General features: G+C 34.8%; 1 protein-coding gene across 1 annotated transcript in view; it reads left to right on the top strand.

Moving 5' to 3' along the window:
• Positions 1 to 20,674, top strand: part of NETO1 (neuropilin and tolloid like 1) — a 106,028-nt gene extending 85,354 nt beyond the window's left edge. Inside the window, exons 8-10 of the mRNA XM_004422633.3 lie at positions 13,315 to 13,428; positions 19,093 to 19,651; positions 20,614 to 20,674. Coding sequence (XP_004422690.1) covers positions 13,315 to 13,428; positions 19,093 to 19,651; positions 20,614 to 20,674 — 734 coding nt within the window. The remainder of the gene's footprint in view (positions 1 to 13,314; positions 13,429 to 19,092; positions 19,652 to 20,613) is intronic.
• The last annotated feature ends 572 nt before the right edge of the window (positions 20,675 to 21,246 follow it).

Genomic DNA, 21,246 nt, shown 5'->3' with positions numbered 1-21,246 from the left:
GTATTCACTATGAATTTTGTCAAGGAAAGAAAATTCTATGTGCTAGAGGAAGAAATGTTACTAATTACAACATAGACTAACATGTAAATTGATATATTACTGATATAGAGCTCCATGGCTCACCATTATGAGTTAGTGTATTTTAAAAAGACTATTTTATTAACAAAGGAAATATTTACTTATGTGCATCATACAGCAGCATAAATACCAGATGGCATAGGTTTCAATATCAACAATACATAAAATATGCTGGGTAAATTGCTGAATATATGTCATATTTTAGCACATCTGTCTAAAGTAGACATAAAACACAGTATGGATAAGAGAAAACATCACTATATACAAATATACAAAACTTAAGATATGTATTAATAAAAAAAATTAAAATAAAAAGGGAAAAGCTGAACTGGAGAACAGTTGACAACATAAAGGACAGGCAGTGGTTAAATATTCTTATCCTGTGAAGAATAAGAATTGTGTAAGTCAATAAGTTGTATAAACATACCAATAGAAAATGGGGCAAATACAGTGAAAAATTAATTCACAGAGGAGCATAAGTGGCCTGTTGGTATAGGAAGCAAACACCTATACATGTTAGTAAACAGAGAGATGGAAATTCCAGTAGGAATGAGACGTCATTGTAGTCTATCAAATTGTTAATAAACATAGCAATAATATAATTCTTAGTTTTGGAGATGGTGTGGTGAAATGAAAACATATGTATGCTGGTAGGAAAGTAAAAGTTTTCTGAAGGGCAAATTAGCACTATATATAAAAATTCTAAAACAGGTAAAAAAGCAAAAATACGGTCTCACTTGTTGATCTAAAAATTTAACCTAAGAGTATATACTAATGATGAGTATGTGTAGACTCATTTAAAAGATGGAAATTGCTTAAATGGTTTTTAAATGGTTCTTGGAACGTGCATATATTCTTTTAACTATTAAGGTGACATGTTAGACTGATACTTCCTGACGTTTGAACTATGTGAAAAAATAACATTCTAAAATCAAGTAGTAAACAAAACACATGTACATTACAAATATACTCTTGTAAACATCTGTGAAAAATAGTTAATATACAGTATCTATTATATATGTAATACATATGTGTAGAAGGCAATTCCATTAAGGTAGTAATAGTGATTACTTTCAGGTGATGAGGTTTTTTGATTATCAGTATTTTATGATTTTTCTACAATGAAAAGTTATGGTTTTGGTAAACATTTTTTTAAATGCAATAAATATAACTTTGATATGATTTTCTGAAGGGATTTATTAAATCTAAGGAAACAAGAATATATACATTATTTTCTACATTGGGAAAAATAAGATTAATCTACAATTTCAGAAAATAATAACTGATCAACAGAGTTTTTTTGGGGGGGTGGGCGTGATAATTATGCCAACAGCTGAGGATGCCACATCGCTATCTAATGACCTGTTCTTTTAGGATAAATAACCACTACAGTCTACACTAAAATTTGTCCACTATTTACCTGCAGGACACACTCGACTGGTGCCTTATTTGCTGCATGGCAAATGCTGATGGCTAAACCCACGTTTCTGCAGTGTCCTTAGGATGTTAGAGTTAGCGTCAGCCTTTTCTCTCCCAGGTGGTATGAGTAAATCTTTGAGTTCACTCTAATACTGTAAGTGAAGGCAATAATTAGAAAATGTTGCTTTGGCACATTTCACAGCTAATTGTGACACACGAGTTGTGAGTGTCCTAGTTGAAAACTTTTGCTCTTGCACATCAGAGTTCTCATTCTTTACTTTTCCCATTTCCCACCTTTCCTGCCTCCCATTGCTGTATTGTGCAGCCACAGCTATGTCTACAGTGGCTGGGAGATCAAAGTTCTGATTACCCTGAGAAATCAACTACTAGTTATTGCGGCCACAACAAATTTAGTGCTTAAAACAACACAAATTTATTATCAGAAATGAGTTTCCCTGGGCTGAAACCGTGGTGTCAACAAGGCTGCTGTCTCTTGGGAGTCTTTAGGGAAGGACGTTCCCTCCCCTGCCAAGTTTCTAGAGCTGTACTCCTTGTGTTCTGTGGCTCATTAGCTCCTTCTCCTTCTTCAATGCCAGCAAGGAGACACCTCATCTCTCTCTGCTTCATTGTTGTATCATATTCTGTCCCTTGGCCCTCCTGCCTCCCTCTTACAAGCACCCCTGTGATTACATTGGCCCCATCTGGATAATCCAGAATAATCCCCCCACCTTGAAACCCTTAATTTAATCACATCTGCAAAGTCCCTTTTGCCATATAAAGTAACGTGCACACATTCTGGGAACTACAACGTGGGCATCTTTAGGAGCCATTATTCACTTACCACAATAGGTTTGATACTTCTCTTTTGTTTTTGCTTGTTTGTTTTTATTAATCTGATAACTTCTTCATCTGAAATTATGAAAAAATAACGTAGTTGACTTGAAGACCAAAAGTACACAATGCGAGCTAGTAATGGCGTTATCTAAACACATGTCCAGTTCATAACCTACTATTGACTAAATATTCTTCTATATAAAGAAATTATTTAAAAATCAAATATTTTTATTACTATAGAAAAAAAAACACAAAAAGGGAATGTAACATAAAGATATGAATATATAATTTTCGGCAAGTATATCTGTGTTTAGAATTTTGAAATTAACGTTAAACATTTTCAGAAATGAAATTACAAGTCAGTCATTTGAAAAAAATTGTTTTGTTGTTGAAAAACCTGAAATAGGAAGAGAAAATGTGTAAGAGTACCCACGTGGTGCCAGTCAATTAATTCTGCCACTTTCTTACCTGTAACACCTTGACTTTAAAAGCCTCAATTCCTTTTCCAGAAAATGGAGGAAACATTACAGGGCAGCTGTAAGTTTTAAATGCATGTGTCTGGAACAGAGCAAACGGTGAATAGATGGTGGCTACTACTCTGTCTATTAATGGGATAAAAACATACGGAAACTTTCACAGTCAATTGTTTCTTACTTTCATGTATAATGAGGCTTTTGAGCAAAGGACAATGACATAAAATTGTCTAATCCACCAGGGACTCCCTCTTCCCTCTCTCCTTGTTTTTAAGCATTTGGTTGAGTCCAGTTGTACCATAAAGAAAACAACTGTCAGAAATATCTTAACATGGAAGTTGATGGACATTTGTTACTGACTTGATCATTTAACTCAAATCATTGAAAAAAATTTAAGCATGTACATATATAGTTTAGTGGAGTGATGGATTTAAAATTAATTTCCTCAAGTAATTTTTTAAACTAAAACAATTGTCTTAATTTAAATAATTTAGACTTGTATGTGCATTTGTTGAATTACTTAGAAAATTTTGTAGAATTTTCTAGATCAATATTGTCTTCAGTTAAAGTGTGGGTCTGCCGGGGATCCTGTGGACAAGAGTAAAGGCAGCAAATTTGTTGTAATTTTTGGTAGGATCCTTGGGGATAATATATATTGACCTCTTTGATTTTGGCTTTATAGCTACTGTAGTTTATGTCTATCACTAAAAATAGACAGTATATGTTTGTTGCATGAAGGCAGAAAATTATTATTCTGAATAGTTAGCCTTTGAACTAGCTGAATCACAAGCTTGAGGTTATGATGTTCAATTTATTCTCCACTCTAATCTTTATTTACTGCAATTTCCCCTTTTGGGAGTTGGCAAGTTCAACAATGAAACTAAATATAGTAACTTGAACACAACAGAGTGTCTAAACTAACCAACTGTTGCAGATATGTGTGCATCAGTCATGAAAACAAACGCTGGGCCACGTGTCCAAGTCCTAATAATAATCAGAGTGCAGACCGCAAAGAAACATAACAGCCTCCTTATTGTAATTGTAGTCATGGCTAATTGCATACAATGCATAAATCATTGTATAGCTGACCCAAGGCAGACATAATCATAGTATAAAAATTGGTGATAATTTCCTGGAATCAAATAGATGCGTAAATCATGATGTGGTTCATGCCCTACGTGCAGAAAGAAATAGTCTACCCATGGAATATAATTTTCTTGTGAAAATGTTTCTCTTTTCTTAATATGATGTCTTTTGGAGCAGTAGGAATATGCAATTCTAGCAGAAAGATTAGGGAAGGATCTAACAAATGTGAGTGGGATTAAATTGAAATTTGTGCACAGAATTTCTTGTATTAAAAAATATTAAAATATGTCTTACCCAATAATACTGGATATTTTGGTCGATAACTAAGTCACATTGGAACATAGAGTTTTCAAAGCAGATATTGATCTTTTAAAAAATATATGAAGATGATAAAGGAGATGGAGAGAAGAGACAAAAATCTATTTCTGGCCTCAAATCTGGTCAGCATCTTTCAAATAAAATGTCATCTTCTCTAATTATGTAGCCAAAGGGCCATTTTAAGTTTGAAGTATGGTGGCAGGGGAACATTTTCCATTTATTTTGGGAAAAACAAAACAAAACATTTGTTTTGGGGGCAATGCTGATGGCCAAATATATTTAATTTTTTTACATTTTCTTTTTCTGTAATTAGAACACCATGATTAAAAATGATCCTTAGCAGCAAAAGCTATCCATTTTTTGAATCTAGTTTTTGAAGTCTTTGAAACCTTCCTGAGATGCTTACTCACAATTGAGATCTCTGATGTTGTAGACATTTTCTTCCATCAAATTCATTGAGAAAAGTTTAGCTATTCCTCAGAAATTAAAATCATTGTCAGAATTTAATGAGAAGATGTCATGTCATATTCGTTTTACTGCTTAAAGAATTTTTGTTCTGGTATCTAGTCAGTGGACAAGCACTTATTAAGCACCTACGAAATGGCATGTGTTGTTCTAAGCCCCAGCGATAGAGTCGTGGACAGAGTAACACCCTTCCCTCACATTCTTATAACACGAGGTGAACAATGTACAGGCGAGTTAATTAAAGAGGATGAACTCATCTTAATAAGTGCTGTGGGAAAAAAAAAACAACATGGGGTAGCGTGGTGGAGGATTCGGATATGAGTGCCCTGGGGTTGTGGTGGGTGATACGAGAGTTCAGGAGGAAGTTAGGTAAAGATTTTGGGCAAGCAGAAGGGGTATTTAGGAATTGGGGATTTAATCTAACTTTATCAGGAAGGTTTTGGAGTGTTTTAAACAGGAGTGAAACACGTTCTGATTTACACAGAAAAATGACCATGGTTCCTCTGGCCGCTGTGCCCATGGATCCCTGTAGGAGACCAGTTGGTGAAAGGCGGCTTTGGCTCAGCTGTACTAATGGAGACGTTACCAGGAGCTCAGAGTGGAGACAGAACTGACACAACTGAAGGCCAGTTTGGTCTGGGTGTCGGGAGAAAGGAGTCAAGAATGATCCTGAGCCTTTAGCCTGAACAGCTGAGAGGATGGGCATAGCTGTGCCTCATATTAATGTCAGGAAGGCTTGTGTGGGTCGGGGGGCAGCATTGTGGTGAGGAAGGAGTGGTTAAGAGGAGGAGGGTGATTTTCTGTGAGCCCATCCAGCCATTTGGGGCGGTAATTAGAATTTCACGTGGAGATGTTATGGAGAAATTCGAATATGTGGTGTAGATCTGGATTTCAGACAGGAATCAGAGCTGGAAGCGTGAGACCACAAGAAACCAGTGTCAGAGACTCTGAATCTGATCGAGATCCCCCAGGAGAAGGCTGTGGACAGAGAAGAGAAGGGACCTCCAATGGCCCCAGGAGCCTGACTACAGGGTCTGAGAAGGCAGGGGGAGAATTGTTTTTGTTACCTGAATTGATCAAAATTGTTATTGAATAAAAGTATCTGAGTTTTCAAGTAGGCTAGATTTTGCTATTGAGTATGAATTGAATACCTAAATATATAATGTAGATATTTATCACATTTGCATATTTATAATGAATTTAAGCTTTATTTCCATCTCTCAGGCAAAGAAAGTGATAGACTCTAGAGCATCCTGAGTGTCAGAAAGTTTTAGTAAATCAATGTCCTCGAGGCTGATAAAAGTTGAATTTGGGAAATGAAGCAGGGACATGTAAGTGTCCTCCGAGCGATCGATTTTCTCATCCCGCCGCTGGTCCACACATTTCTGCGACCATTTCCATTCCAATTTAAGATCCAATTTAAGACTGGGAAAGAAACGGAGAATAATAAAGAGCAGAGGCTGAAGACCCAAAGGTGTGAGTGTGTGTGAGTGTGCACGTGTGTGTGTATGTGTAAGGCTGTGCCGACGCAGGCCAGCACACAGCAGGTGAGCTTTTGACAAACTAAAATTAAAAGGGAAAAATTTGGGGGAAGCAAGGGGAATGTGTGTAGAGAGAACGAGATTTGCGTCGGGAGCTGGGAGACTTGAGGGGAAAGATCCGACCTTAAACTCCAAGCAGTTACTTAGATACTATAATGATTTTTAAAGGAAAATAGGATCAAACATCACTTCTATTTCCAAATTTTCTTGATGATGTTCTTTGACTTTGAATTAATCTACCAATAATAGTTTTATTAACCATAAAGTACAGGTATTTGAAATATCAATATTTCAGAGAAAAGTCTGCCAGTTTTTATTTCTAGTTTGTTTTACTATTTCCTAAGTAGTATTTAGAGGATTTCTGGATTTAAAAAGAAGGGGCAGGGGATAACCCTAATAGTTAGAATGAGATCGTTAATGACTTTAGCATTAAAATAGCAATTATAAATTAAAAACCTTTTAATTACTGAATCGGAACAATATTTATAAACATGTGACACAGTAACTAATAATGGTGATACATCTATGATTAGAATTTTAACATTACAACATATGTGTTTTATGATTCTTTATTAAAATTTTAAATGAAACTTCCTTTATGTTGAGTGTTATGGCTGCCATTCTTTTTCTTGTCCTCCCTTACCTCATTCAAATATGCTCAAAATCTTTTGGTTATCTCCTGATAACGTTTTTATTTCTTAAGAACCAGCAATACAGAGGTATAAACGTTGTTGGTCTCAGATGCATTTATGGTTTAAGCATCATGATGAATTGAACTGCTGTTTCATGGCAGTATGGTGCAAGCCCGCCACCTAGTGGTAAATATATGTATATACATAGGTATATGTCCACATATGTATATATGCATACTTTTATTTGTATATGTATATATGGAAAATTTCTCAGTAAAAGCTAAATATAACTTTTGAATATCCTAGAAATATCCATTGTTAACATTTTGGCTTAGTATTTCTAGTAAAATTTTCCATACGTATGTTTATGTGTGAGGCTTTATAATTTAAAATAATTTGTATCCTCATTTTTCATCCAATTTTATGCCTTAATAATTTCCCATACTATTATATATTCCTTTAAGAATTAACAATTCTATATCTATAATGATTTTTGAACACTGGTGCAACACTTCCCAAGTTTTTGTTTTTTATTTTGTTTTGTCTAAGTGGCAAACAAATAAAAGTGGAGACATTTAGATTAAACAAAGTTAAACAGGGGTCGGCCTGGTGGTGGAGTGGTTAAGTTCTTGTGTTCTGCCTTGGGGGCCTGGGGTTTGCGGGTTCAGATCCCACACCACTTATCGAGTCATGGTGTGGCAGGCGTCCCATATATGTAATAGAGGAAGACGGGCATGGATGTTAGCCCAGGGCCAATCTTCCTCGTCAAAAAAAAAAAAAAAAGAAGAAAGAAAGAAAAAAGTTAAACAGGCTTCTTGGGTGTGTGACTTCTCTGAACAAGGCCCTGAAAATTACCAAAAGGGTGACATATAGGAGCACACGGTATTTCTCAGTCTCAGTCCACAGTACACTTCTTCCTTGCCAGAGCAAAATGTTACTTTAAATTTTGTGTTTCCAAAGAATTTATTATGAAATATCTGGCAAAGTGTTCACTTAAGGTATTTTAAATTGGAATTTTAAAATTGGACTTCAAGTACCTGTAGATAACCTCAAAATCTGCATGTGCGTATTCTGCTTCTCTGTTCTGAAAATTTTTTACTACAGTTGTAGGACCATGTTGTCGGTTTTGTTCAAGGCTCAATTTTATAAGATCACTAAAAACTTCAGAAAAACATTCCTGGACTTTATATTGGAGCCTAAATACCAAGACCTATTCTCTTCTACACGCTGCTTGTCTCGGCTTTCCAAGAGGGAACCTGAATACCGCTTTTTACAAGTTGGTGTTAGAAAATGCATGTTATCTTGATGGTCTTGTGATCCTGTGAACAAAGGAATATCACAACTATCTTATACATCTAAACCCTGCTCCTATAAAGTAGTACAAACTCATGTTAAAATCTGCATTTGCCATTGAAGTTAACATGCATGAATTCTGTTTTCTGTTTCTTTTTTAGAATTGAACTTGAATGATATTTTACAGTGGGAGTGGATATAGCAAAGGAGTATACTCCCCAAGATATTAAAATAACTTAGGACATCTTAGTTTCAGGAAAGTTCTGGACATATCTTAAAAAGGTGTGTTTCTTGTGTACTTGGCTATACAAAATGGAGACTGGTTATAGACTACGTTTTTTCTTTTTACACATACATAGTCAGCAACGTAGAATCAAAGAGCTTGGAGCTACAGGTCTCCGGTGCATTATTGATTTTGTCTTCACATTAAATATATTACTAAATTCATATAATTACTTTCAGCAGAGAAAGAGGATAAAAACCTTGATTTCCACAAGTTGTAAAATTAATTATTTGTATTGCGTGTCATTGTGTTACTTGATGTAAAATCAGAATTAATTTAAAACCACTTCTTGAATCCTAGAAGGGATTTGTCAGTTTAGCCCTTGGGATTGAATTTTTGTGAAATGAATGATTGGTGTTCTAGCATATTGGCTTGGAGAAATGTATGCTAGGAAAATTATTAAAGTAAATATTCCCCCAGACATTTTTGATAAAAAAAGATGTTTCATTACACATTACTATTATCTAATTTCTTACAAGTGGGTATAAACTGGGCTGTTATAGAGGTGGTACATACAGGCGTGGTGAATGCACTGGTATATCATACTGGCCAGCGTCTGTCGGTTCTGATTGGTGGGTTCCCATGAGTTGCTGCTTGCTAAGTATTACCCCTAGATATAATAGTTAATAGATCTGTGTATTGAAATCCATTTAATTGTATTATTTTTATTATAATAGTGTACTATCTAAAGCCTAACTATGCTTTTTTTGTTCCATGAGAGAGTAAACACTTCTACGTATAACTCATCTCTTTAGACAGCATTTATTGCACACTGTTATATACGAAGTCTCTGCTCTGTTCTTTCAAATTTGCCGTCTCATTTAGCGTTAACAAGAGACCTGTGAATGACAATCCTCACTTTACAAATTAGGAAATTTAATAGCAAGTCACTTAACTTTTATATCCTATATATCCTAAACATTGTAACTTTTTTTGTAATTGTAGTAGTTCAAAAACAGTTAACATTTATTTATCATATACCGTATGACAATATCTGTGTTATGGTTTTTTAAAGTTTATCACATTTAATTCTCACGACAACTTTATGTGGTAGTTAAGATTATCCCCAGTATATAGGTATAAACTGAAACCGGAAAAATTTAAGTAAAACTTGCTCAAGGTCACACAATTTAGAAGTGGTGGGTGAAGGTCTCAACCTCAGACATTTGACTCTGCAGCCCCTGTGCACTACTCTCCTTCTAGAACAATCTACAATCACAGCTGTAATGCTTATATCCATACAGCTGGCACTATCCTACAGTCTTTGTATGGTTAAATCATTTAGGTAAGTACTGTCTTTATCTCCATTTTACACATGTGGTAACTGAGTAAGCGCTCATGGAACATGCGATCTGTCCTTCAGGATTATCACTCCTCATAGCCCGAGATGCAGCTCTGCCCTCTCTGGTGCCGTCAGGACTCTGCCTTCCCAGGACGAACTGTCTGGAGAAGCACTGTCTAAGCTTCACTGTCATGCCCAGTCTCTTACGTAGCCAAAAAAGAACGCTTTGCACAAACGCATATGTACTAGCGCATGAGGGAGGAGGGGACAGTGGGGAAGACTGATTCTGCAGTGTTATAATCTCCATCTTGTGTATTACCTGAATGATTTAAATCAAGAGCAAGTCTGTGCTTACACACATGGCATTCTTTTGGCTGACTAAAGTATTTCACTATCTTCAATTTTTGTTCTTTTCTTTAAAAGAAACACTTAGCATTAGATCTGGATAATAAAATAGTGATTTTTGATGAACCCTTCCAAGGAAGCGAGGTTGCAATAGCTGTGGTCATCATGTCTAAATATACTTTAAAGTAGTTCAGAGACAAAGAGCAGCGGCAAGTACGTAGTTCCTTCTATGTACTTTGTTTTTAACATCAATGTGAAGCTATATTTGCTCTTCTGAAAACAACAGAAGACCTAGTTTCAGAAACAGGTAGATTCTGCTGCTCGTGGAAACTGCCCACATGAGGTGCTCTGAACTTTGCGTGTTGCTTCCTTAGCTGCCACCTTATTATAAGTAAACCTTAACTTTGAGTTTCCTCTAGATAACTTTAGGAAATAAGGGGGCTGCTTTTTGAGAGGCAATGGGTTTTGACAAGGCATATGAATTTCTAAGTAGAATAAGTCCTCTACAAATTGGTAGAATATGTGCTTTCTCAGCAATATTGAGAGCCAAAAAACTGCTGCTGAAGTTTAGTTTCTGGGAATATCACAATATATACTGTATTTGAAGACCATGACATTGAAGGTTCATTCTCCATCAATAAACACACCTGTGAAGTCTTCCATTCTCCAGGATACTCAGGTATGCAGCCTGGGCAGAGTTAAACTTTTGCTCAGTAATATTAATCAATTAAAAAATCTGTTGAATATTTCCTACAAGCCTAGAAATGTTAAAATATTAAAGACATACAATATCAAGAAAATTCAGAATCCAATATATTTTATTTTTAGCGTCTATGCAACAAAATATTTTTATTCAAGGAGTATAAGTTGTTATACATTCGTTTCTTAGTCGTTGCAAGATTTGCTTGTTTGTTTCTGTTTTGTCTGTTGTTTGCCTAGCAATTCTATAAATATTAGCAAAAATAAGGGAGAAGAGATACAGAATAGTACCTGGAATAATTAAAAAAAAAAAGGGCGAGGAGGATGATTTCAGTTAACTGGAATATTTGCAGGATTATTTGGTATCAAGAGATATCTGTCGGGAATGTGATTTATTGACAGTCCTGGATTATCTGGTACATTCCCACCCAAACTGCCAATATTTAATGATAACTGATACTGGCACATTGATTGATAGTTTATAAGACATTTTCATGAATACTAAGCAGCAAATTCAGAAACAGAATCACATTTGGAGAATTTGGAATTCAAATCTTTGTGCTCTTAGCAATATTACTATTGTACTTAACTCAATTGCGGAGTGCAATATTATTTTTGCTTATGTATTTAATTGTTTTTAACTAACCTATCCTATTTAATAGTAATTATAATAATTTTTCCAACTTATTCTGGAAGGTCGACAAATACTTATGCTCTTTTAAAGGTATTATTTACTTAATGGATAACTGTACTTTCAAAACCACTAAAATTTATTAGGTATTAAGTGTTTTTTAAATTTTTTAATAAAGCATTTTGCAGCCATTCTAATCTGTTTGCAGAAAACTCTTTTTTGTTCTGTGTACACATTTTGACAACATTCATTATCTGCTTAACAGACCATATCAGTTCTGCAAAAGCCATTATGGTTGACGACAGAAATTCAAATTTAGTTCCTTACTAAAAAGCGGATTTTTGCAATTATATATCGGATCATTAAGTTTTACATTATAAAAGGTTTATACGACGCTTAACAAATCACTAGCCCAATAAAATGTTAAGCATGATACTTTTCAAAATGACTACTGTATATTTTCTACTCTTTAATACTTTTTTTTCCAAAATGACTGTTACATCTTTTTTACTCTTTAATCAGGGACCTAAAGTCAAACCAGATGAAAGGAAGAAGAAACTGTTCTTCTGGGGAGGTGGGCAGAGGGAAAGGGCGTGGAGAGCCAGAAAGACTCACTTTGCTTGACTTAGCTGTATCTTTGCCATACTTTGATTTTCAAGACCTGAGTGTTTTGGGTCTTTTTGGAAGATTCCCCTAGAATCGTTACAATAGACTAAGTTGCCTTATGCAAAGCATTTTGCTGACAATTTTGATTAATAGTGCAACTACATTTAAAGAAGGTAACTTTCTAAAATGTCTGCAATATATAGTTTCGAAGGTGAAAAATTCATTATACCATGACTGCAGTGTTTTGATAATATCGATCATTAATAAATCTTTACTGATTGATTAACCACTGTAAATTATGTGTTTTTTATCTAATATGTCTTTCTAGAATGGCTATCCTTAAAAAAGTCATGGAACTATTATTGAACAAAATAAACACTAAAATTACATTTTATGAGATATGTGGGATGATTACAAAGGTAAAAACAAAGATTAGCTTTAAAACACTGTCTAGAAACTATAATCCCTAACGCATATTACTCTAAAGACTGATTATTTTAAATATCCTATTAATCTGATGATGAAAGAAATCTTTTTCTTAATATTAAAATCATATCTAACATCGTACTTTGCTATTTTTAACTCTTCACTATTTCTCATATTTGTATAGCAAAATTGTATACCTTCTTGGAGTTCTTCTTTTACCTTCCAGCACCCTAAATGGAATCATAATCTGGAGATCATGGACCGTTGTACCTAAAGTTACTAGAACGTGTGAAATACATGCCAAGTAGGCTAATTTCATCATCACAAATAAGTTAAATAACATATACTTTTCTTAGGTTGTTCAGGATTAATTTCCCCCTGTTCTGAATCTCTGTGACATTCTTTGTTTTTTTTAAATGCTTAAATAATGTTATAGGGTTTCATTTAATATATATCTTCCTCATTAGTATTTTATAAGCATATACTTTTCAAAATTATTTCAGTATTTCAATTAAGTATTTTTGCACAATACAACTAAATTTATACATACAGAATTTCAGTGTGAAGCATGTTGTTACGCATATGGTAGGCACTTAAGTTTTGCTAAATGAATGAACCAAGCAAGCAAAAAACGACTCTTATGGAAAATATACTTCATTTTTATGATGGAACTACTCCCACCCCCCTAGCTGAGCACATTTAGAGGAATGCTGGCTCTGTTAGTAACACAAGAAATAATTACCACCATGGCAACACTTCCGAGAATGGAATGTGGGATCCTTTACCTCAGTTTGATGGCAAATTATCACTCTCATCTTTTTGTTTTTAGATTTGTAATATGAGAGATTTAATACTGAACATGAGTTATAACATTTTCTCTTTGTCTTTTTCTTCTTGTTTTAGCTCCCTGTGAAGGCAATACATTCTTCTGCCACAGTAACATGTGTATTAACAATACACTGGTCTGCAATGGACTTCAGAACTGTGTGTATCCTTGGGATGAAAATCATTGTAAAGGTAATGATGAGTCCTTGAAATTTGCAAAATCCCTCTGCCTGTGGAGTGGGAATAAGTTTATTCCAATGTTTATATGTATCAGACAGTCTTAAAAATAGACTGTAGAGTGGCTTTTATGAACTTCTTGCGTGTTTCATCATCGATTGTAAGCCTTTTTCTTTGCTTTTGCTCCGCTGTTTCCTCATTATGAATGCACAGTGGACTATCATTAACATTTGAATGCTCGTTAAAGACATTTTCTAGGAGATGGGGTGGGCAAAAGGGTTAAAGGAGTGCATATGTATGGTGATGGATGGAAACTAGACTATTGGATGGTGAACACGATGCAGTCTATACAGAATCCAAAATATAATGATGTACACCTGAAATTTACAGAATGTTATAAACCAATGTGATCTCAATAAAATCATAAAATAAATAAATAAACTAGTCTTATATCTTAAAAAAATAAACCGTCTGCCATGAGAAAAAAAAAAAAGATATCTCCTTATTCGAGCCTGCAGAGCCATGGAAAGTGAATTGGGGCTTTCAGTGCAGTGCATTGTTTCCCATCAGACGTGGTACCCCTTAATCTGTGGCTGCACCTCTCACTTATTGCAGTTTGTCTTCATTGGACATTGTGCACGTACTCTAGAGATAAGTGTATTGGAGGAACAGTTGTGCTTTCATGTACCTCCAGCCACTTAACTCAACTTCAATTTTGCTACCAAAATGCTTTCCTTCCTTTCCAGTGAAAATAGCTTCCAACACCACCAGTCCCTTCTGTAGCCTGTACACAAAGGTCTGTTTAAATAGACAGCAATCCTTGGTTTGGTTTTTAATGTGGCGTGTTTTAGTTAAGTTGAAAGTGTCAGATAAACTTTTTTGTTCAGATTCAATATCAGCCAATATGCAAAGGAAAAGGAACAGGTAAGTAACTCTTCCATACTTGAAGTCCAATATTATCCATCACAATGTCTTCTGTGGGCAGAAGACGAGAGGCGTTGCCACAGTAGCCCTGGTTCATAAGGTCAGGAAGAAAGGCAGATCCTGTGTCAAGTATTTTGATGGTGGGATGTGGGCAATGATTAGTTTGTGTTCAAGGAACCACTTTGGAATGGATGGAAATTAAATATTTTGTGAAGAATCTTAATACAGCACTGTTAATGATTAGTACTCACAAACATCTTTGTTTACTAATGTGGATTTGTTCCTACATATATAAGGAATATTTGACATGAGACAGTAATCAAGAAAACCTGAATGGAGGTCCATTATGAACTCCCATGTTCACCTTTTCCAGATGGCAAAACTGCTATTCTGATTTCTAATTCAGTCTTGTGATAGGAGAACATACTTTTCATGATGATTTCAATCATGTTTAATTTATTGGAGTTAGTTTTATGGCCTAGCGTATCAATGGCTAGGCATGGTGTATCCTAAAGAAATGTGCCCTTGAAAAAATTGCATTTTGCTGTTATGTGGATTGTTATAGAAGTAGTTTTATAACATTGTTCAAATCTTCTGTTTCTATTTTTTATTTTCTACCATGTTTTATCCATTACTAGAAGTGTCTATTGAATTATCCAATTATTATGGCTGAGTTGTCTGATTCTTTCTTCAATTCTATGAGCTTTTGTTGGGTCCACACATGTTTAAAAATATTATATCTTCCTGATGGACTGATGCTTTTATTGATTGTTATAAAACTATCTTCCTATTTTTAGTAACTTTTTTTTGCCTTAAAGTATACTTTGTCTGATGTTAACCTGTCCACTCTAGCTTTCTTATGATTGTGGTTTGCATTCTCAATCTTTTTTCCATCCTTTTGCTTTCAGTCTATCCGTATCTTTGAACATAAAATCTGTCTTCTGTAGATAGCATATAGCTGGCTCTTATTTTTTGATCCATTCTGAAAATCGCTGCCTTTTCATTGGATTCTTTAACCCATTCATATTTAATTATGGCATTGATAGAGTTGAGTTTACATCTGCCATTTTACTTTCTGTTTCCCACATGCCTCGTGTGTTTTTTGTTCATTTTTTCTTCCTTTATTGGTCTCTTCTTCAATAAGTGAATATATTCTAGTGTAACATTTTAATTCCTTCAGTGATTTTTTTTGGTGTACTTTTTGAGTTTTTTTCTTAGTAGTTGCTTTATGGCTAGAGCCTAACTTTTCAAAATATATTTCAGATTTATACTAATTTAATTCCAGTGAGATATAGAAATATTATTCCTATATAGCTCTAGTCTCTCTTCCTTTTTACCTATTACTTTATAGGTATTATTATCTCCTAGATAAGTATTATTATATCATGCATATTATGTCCATGTATGTAAAAAATCCAAGAATATATTGCTATAATTATTACTTTAGATAAATTTATGTCTTTCGAAGTTGAGAGAAGAAAGGAGAGAAAGTATATATTAATATAGTTCATTATATAATCCTTATTATTTACCATTTCTGATTCTTTTCACTTGTTTTTGTGGATTCACATTATCATCTGATGTCATTTCCTTACTCCTGTACAGTTTTCCTCCCACCTCATTTGTACTGTTAATACCAAATATAATACATTTCTATAAGCTATAGGCACAACAACACAATTTTATACATATAATATTGCTTTTTAAAAAAGTTAAGGGAAGAATGCATAAGAAACATGCAACTATACTGTCCTTTGTAATTATTTACATAATTGCCTTTATTGGCAACATTTATTTTCATGCTTAATTTATTGTAATTTTAATTTTTTCACGTGGATTTGAATTACTGTCTGGAGTTACTTGCTTTCAATCCCCTAAATTTTTTTCAATATTTATTTTAAGGCAGGTCTTTCAGTATTAAATTATGTTTATTTTTGTTTATTGGAAATGTCTTTATTCCATTCTCATTTTTTAAAGTTAGTTGTGCTGGATATTAGGTTTTTGATTGATAGTTTCTGTTCCATCTTTTTCTGCAGCATTTTGAATATGTCATCCTCAGCCTTCTGGTTTCCATAATTTCTGATGGTAAATCAGCTGTTAATCTGATTGGAGTTCCTGTCTATGTGGTTATTTTTCTCTTACTTCTTTCAAGATTTTCTCTTTGTCTTCCAGCATTTTTAATATTATATGTCAGAGTGTGGATCTCTGCATTTATCTTACTTGGAGTTTGTTTAAATTCTTGGATGTGAATTTCTTCATCAAATTTGGGAAGTTTTTAGCATTTATTATTATTTTTTAAACATTTTCCTGTTACTTTCTCACTGTCCTCCCCTTCTTATACTCCCGTTACATCATGTTGGTGCATTTGATGGTTTGCCTCAGTTTTCTGAGGATCGTTGCCCTTTTCAGATTGCATAATTTTCATTTATCTTGTTTCCAGTTTGCTGATGCTTTCTTCTTCCAGCTGAAATGTACTCATTCTAGTGAAATCTTCATTTCAGTGATTGTACTATTTAACTCTATATTTTCTTCTTTATAATTTCTATTTTTTTTACTGATATTCTCTGGTGAGGCATTATCCTCATATTTGTCTTTAATTCTTTAATCATACTTTCCTTTGCTGTTGTCACTCCCTCTCCTGTGTGCCCATTCACCTGCTGACAGGGTCTGGCACTTACCTACACTCACACCTGTTCCTGTGCCTTGAGAAGCCTGGGCTTCCTGAGCATCTGCGTTCCTTTATTCCACTCCCATCTGGAGCTGGTGCTATGGCAATTCCAGGCTGGGGGGAAACATACTTGGAAACTTATAAATAGGTTTCTTGAACTTATTTATAATAGCTGCTTTGAAATCTTTGTCTCCTAAGTCTGATATCTGGCCCTCTCAAAGGCACTTTCTTTTCCTCCTTTTTTTTTCTGTATATGAATTGTATTTTCCTGTTTCTTTAAATTCCTTGTAATATTTTGCTGAAAACTGGATGTATTAGATAATATATTGTAACAACTCTGGATACCGATTCCTCCCTCCCCAGGGCTTATTGTTTTCTTGTTTACTTGTTTATAAGTATAGACTTTGCTGGCCTATTTCAGTGAGTCTGTCCCTGATGTTGCTCCATGAAGACCATGGCTTTGGGCATGCTTACTGTCACCCTCAGGTGACCACTGTTTAGTGAAACTCTTTCCCTGTCTCTTTCCCTGTTCTCTCTGTTTAGCTGTCTGGCTCCATTGGTATCACACCTAGCTGTTAGTCTCCACTAATTGCCAGACGATTGCTCTATTCTTTTTGACAATGCCCAGGAGCATAAATTGTTCTATAGTCTGATCCAATTAGATTCAATTTCTTTGCAGGGGTAGTTTTTGAGTCCAGCCTTTTGGCTTGTTGCAAACAAGGAACGCTCTTCTTAGCTGTTACTTTCCCGGTTTATTATGTTAAACTTCTAGCTGTTCTAAGGTTTGGCTTGTTGCTACTAAAAAGCTAACAGCCTCCTCTTAATTGCTTACCAGAAAATTTCCCTTGTTTTTGAAATTTCCTTAGGCTTGAACTTCTCCACGCTCTGTTCCAAATAAAGTAATTTCCTTTAGGGAAAGCTATAGTGCTCTCTGTTTTTGTGGCCTGCCTCTCTTCCTGGGCAAAACTTCTGCATTACTGCTTTGGATAAAGAGAGTGTGGTCAAAGTGACCCACTTACTCTCTTAGAGTAACACTCCTGCTTTATGAATAGGGCACTGGGTGAAGCTGGTAACATCCAGTTTTCTCAGCTTGCCTCTCCAGGCAGTTCCACTCTATGAGTGAGCTGGGGCAAGTGTGATTGTGGCCAAGCATTCTCAGCCTGCTGCACCTGGTGTAGATCTTCTCTCATACCAGTGGGGGTTGGGAGGAGGAAGGGAGCCCCCGACATCTCAGTCATTCCTGCCTGGAATAGAGCATCTGCAGTATGGATCTGAGGGGGGCATTGAGAAATGCTGGTGGCTTGCTCCCCTGGGGAGATACTGTAGCTCTAGACTGGGAGCTGTAGGAGGGGGAAGCCTGTGTTATCTGAAACCTCCCTAAGTAGAGTTTCCATCATGATGAACTGGGGTTCTGGGAGCTAAAAGGCCACAGACTCTCACTGTTCTTAAAGAAATTTAGTAGATTTTCTTGTGCCTCTATTTACTGTATGCCATTAGGACAATTTCCAGAAACTTTAAATGATTGGGCTTTTTTTTTTCAATATTTTTTACCAGTTATGGTTGTTTCTTTGGGGAAAAGGCCCACAGAAGCCCTCAGACCACCGTTCCAGAAGCCTCTCATGAAGTTTAATTATCTTTTGGTATCAGAATATTGCTGTTACTTTGATTTCAGTTATCCACATCAAGAATAAAATCAGAACAATATAAGTATATTCATTTCCCCAATAGTGGAGTTTAGAGGTTTTCTTACACCTATGAGAAGATAAAGAATTTAATGGTTTTAACATTACCAGTTCCTTCCCAAATGTCATGCTAAAGATCTTATCAGACCTTCTGCAAACATATTTATGTTTGAAATAGGGATGCTGGGTGACGGGAGGGCTGTTTCTAAGGCTAGAAGATAAAGCCTTTGTGAAAAGTGAAACTTTTTATTTTTAAAGATTTGTTTATTTGACTTTAAGCCTATAAAAACTCTATACTCAGCCTATTTCATTTTAAAGTTCTCAATATATGCTTTGACTACCATATTAATGCGTGGTGGGTTGTTTCTTGTTTTGTTTGTTGTTTTCACTCTCCTCAACCTGTAGAAAAGAGGAAAGCCAACCTGCTGGACCAGCTGACCAACACCAGTGGGACTGTCATTGGAGTGACTTCCTGCATTGTGATCATCCTTATTATCATTTCTGTCATTGTGCAGATCAAACAGCCTCGTAAAAAATATGTCCAAAGGAAATCGGACTTTGACCAGACAGTTTTCCAGGAGGTGTTTGAACCTCCTCACTATGAGTTATGCACTCTCAGAGGGACAGGAGCTACCGCTGACTTTGCAGACGTGGCAGATGATTTTGAAAACTACCATAAACTGCGGAGGTCCTCTTCCAAATGCGTTCACGACCATCACTGTGGATCACAGCTGTCCAGTGCAAAAGGCAGCCGCAGCAACCTCAGCACAAGAGATGCTTCTGTCTTGACAGAGATGCCCCCACAGCCCGTCAAACCCCTCATCCCGCCCATGAACAGAAGAAACATCCTCGTCATGAAACACAACTACTCGCAAGATGCTGCAGACTCCTGTGACATTGACGAGATTGAGGAGGTGCCGACCACAAGTCACAGGCTGTCCCGACATGATAAAGCCGTCCAGCGGTCAGTATCAATAGATTTTTTGATGACAACTATAACCTGAGGACTGAAATGCTTCCAGAATATTGTGTTCCATTTTGTCTTCATATTTCAGTTTCTCTTTTTATTAATGATTTAAACCATAGTGTCTGAACTTTTTCCTTTCCAGTGCTATCCATACTTTTCCTAAATCCCATATATGTACATATGTGTATTTGTGTGAGCACACACAAACCAAAGACATTTCATTTATTTCTATACATATACAGTATTTACTTCTACAAAAATTATGGTTTTAATTTATATTAAAAATTTATATTTCTCATTTGCTTCCACATGGTCATGAATGTTGCTCCAATCAATATTTATATTTTACAATATGAAATGATTTTTGGAAATAATCGCCTTACCAAGATGGTTAACCCATCTTGTTGAATAATTTTAATGTAAAAATAACATATTTTGCAATATAATGTATTATATTTTTGGTATGAAAGTGAAAAACTTTTTTTCCATATATCATGTAATACTTACATTACAAATTGCATATGATAGCATAGTATGCTGAAATACTAAACATTTATATTTAAATATAGCAAAGATTAATAGAAACATTTTCCTTTTAATATAAAGACACTATTATCTGTATTGTATTATTAGCCCTAAAATTAGTAAAAGCTTTGAGGAAAGAAAATTTAAATTTAGAAAAATTTTATTTTAAATCCACCAATCTAATCTACTTATATTTTGTTTTGCATGTTTACTAGCATTTAGTTGGTTTCATAAGTGTACATACTTTCTCAGTTCATTCTATGTCCTGAAAACCTAAAGTATTTTAAGTCAATTTAATATTTTTGCATGCTGATGGAAAAAATCTATTTCCACACTTTATGAATTTTTAAGAATGCTTTTAAGTAAATATTTGTATGCATATTTATTTTTGTGCAAATATTACTTTGTTGAATGAAATAGCCATAACATTCCAGGTTCTGCCTCATTGGGTCTCTAAGCAAACATGAATCTGAATACAACACAACTAGGGTCTAAAAAGGAAATTCAAGGTAAGCAAATGCCCTCAGTTCCTTCTCTCCCTTTGTTGTATTCTGTTGTTTTGTTTTGTTGCAATTGTCTTGTAGTTTTTTAGGGAATCTGCTATTTCATCACTATTTCTTGAGCTATGTGTTTCATAACATTTTATAATTAGAAACATAATGGATTCAATGCTGATGGAGAGATGCTTTTTAGTAGATATATCTTTAAAATAAATGTTAATATTCTTACCATCAAGCATTGTACTACAATGTCATTAAAAATGATGTCCAATTAATAAGTTAAATTTTACGTGTTTTAAGGTAAAGATACAAAAATTAATGAAGTCTTCAAAGAAATACCAGAAGAAACCCAAGGTTTTCATAATAAAAAAATAGAATATTGTCTCAATATAACTGAGGTCAATATATAAAACTGGGAATAATTTTATTGCTTTAATTTGGCAATATCTTACCCAAAACTCATACACTAAGTATTTGGTGGTACCTTTACAATTTGTACACTCTTACTTTTTGCATGACTATGTAACTTATTTCATCAAAATTAAATGCAGTATGTTATGTCAAATT

The sequence above is a fragment of the Ceratotherium simum genome, chromosome 14 (assembly GCF_057802395.1).
Source record: "Ceratotherium simum simum isolate JZ-2026a chromosome 14, ASM5780239v1, whole genome shotgun sequence".
In the NCBI taxonomy this organism is placed as follows: Eukaryota; Metazoa; Chordata; class Mammalia; order Perissodactyla; family Rhinocerotidae; genus Ceratotherium; species Ceratotherium simum.
Note: the sequence above shows the minus strand (reverse complement) of the source record. Positions and strands in the feature narration are given on the sequence as shown.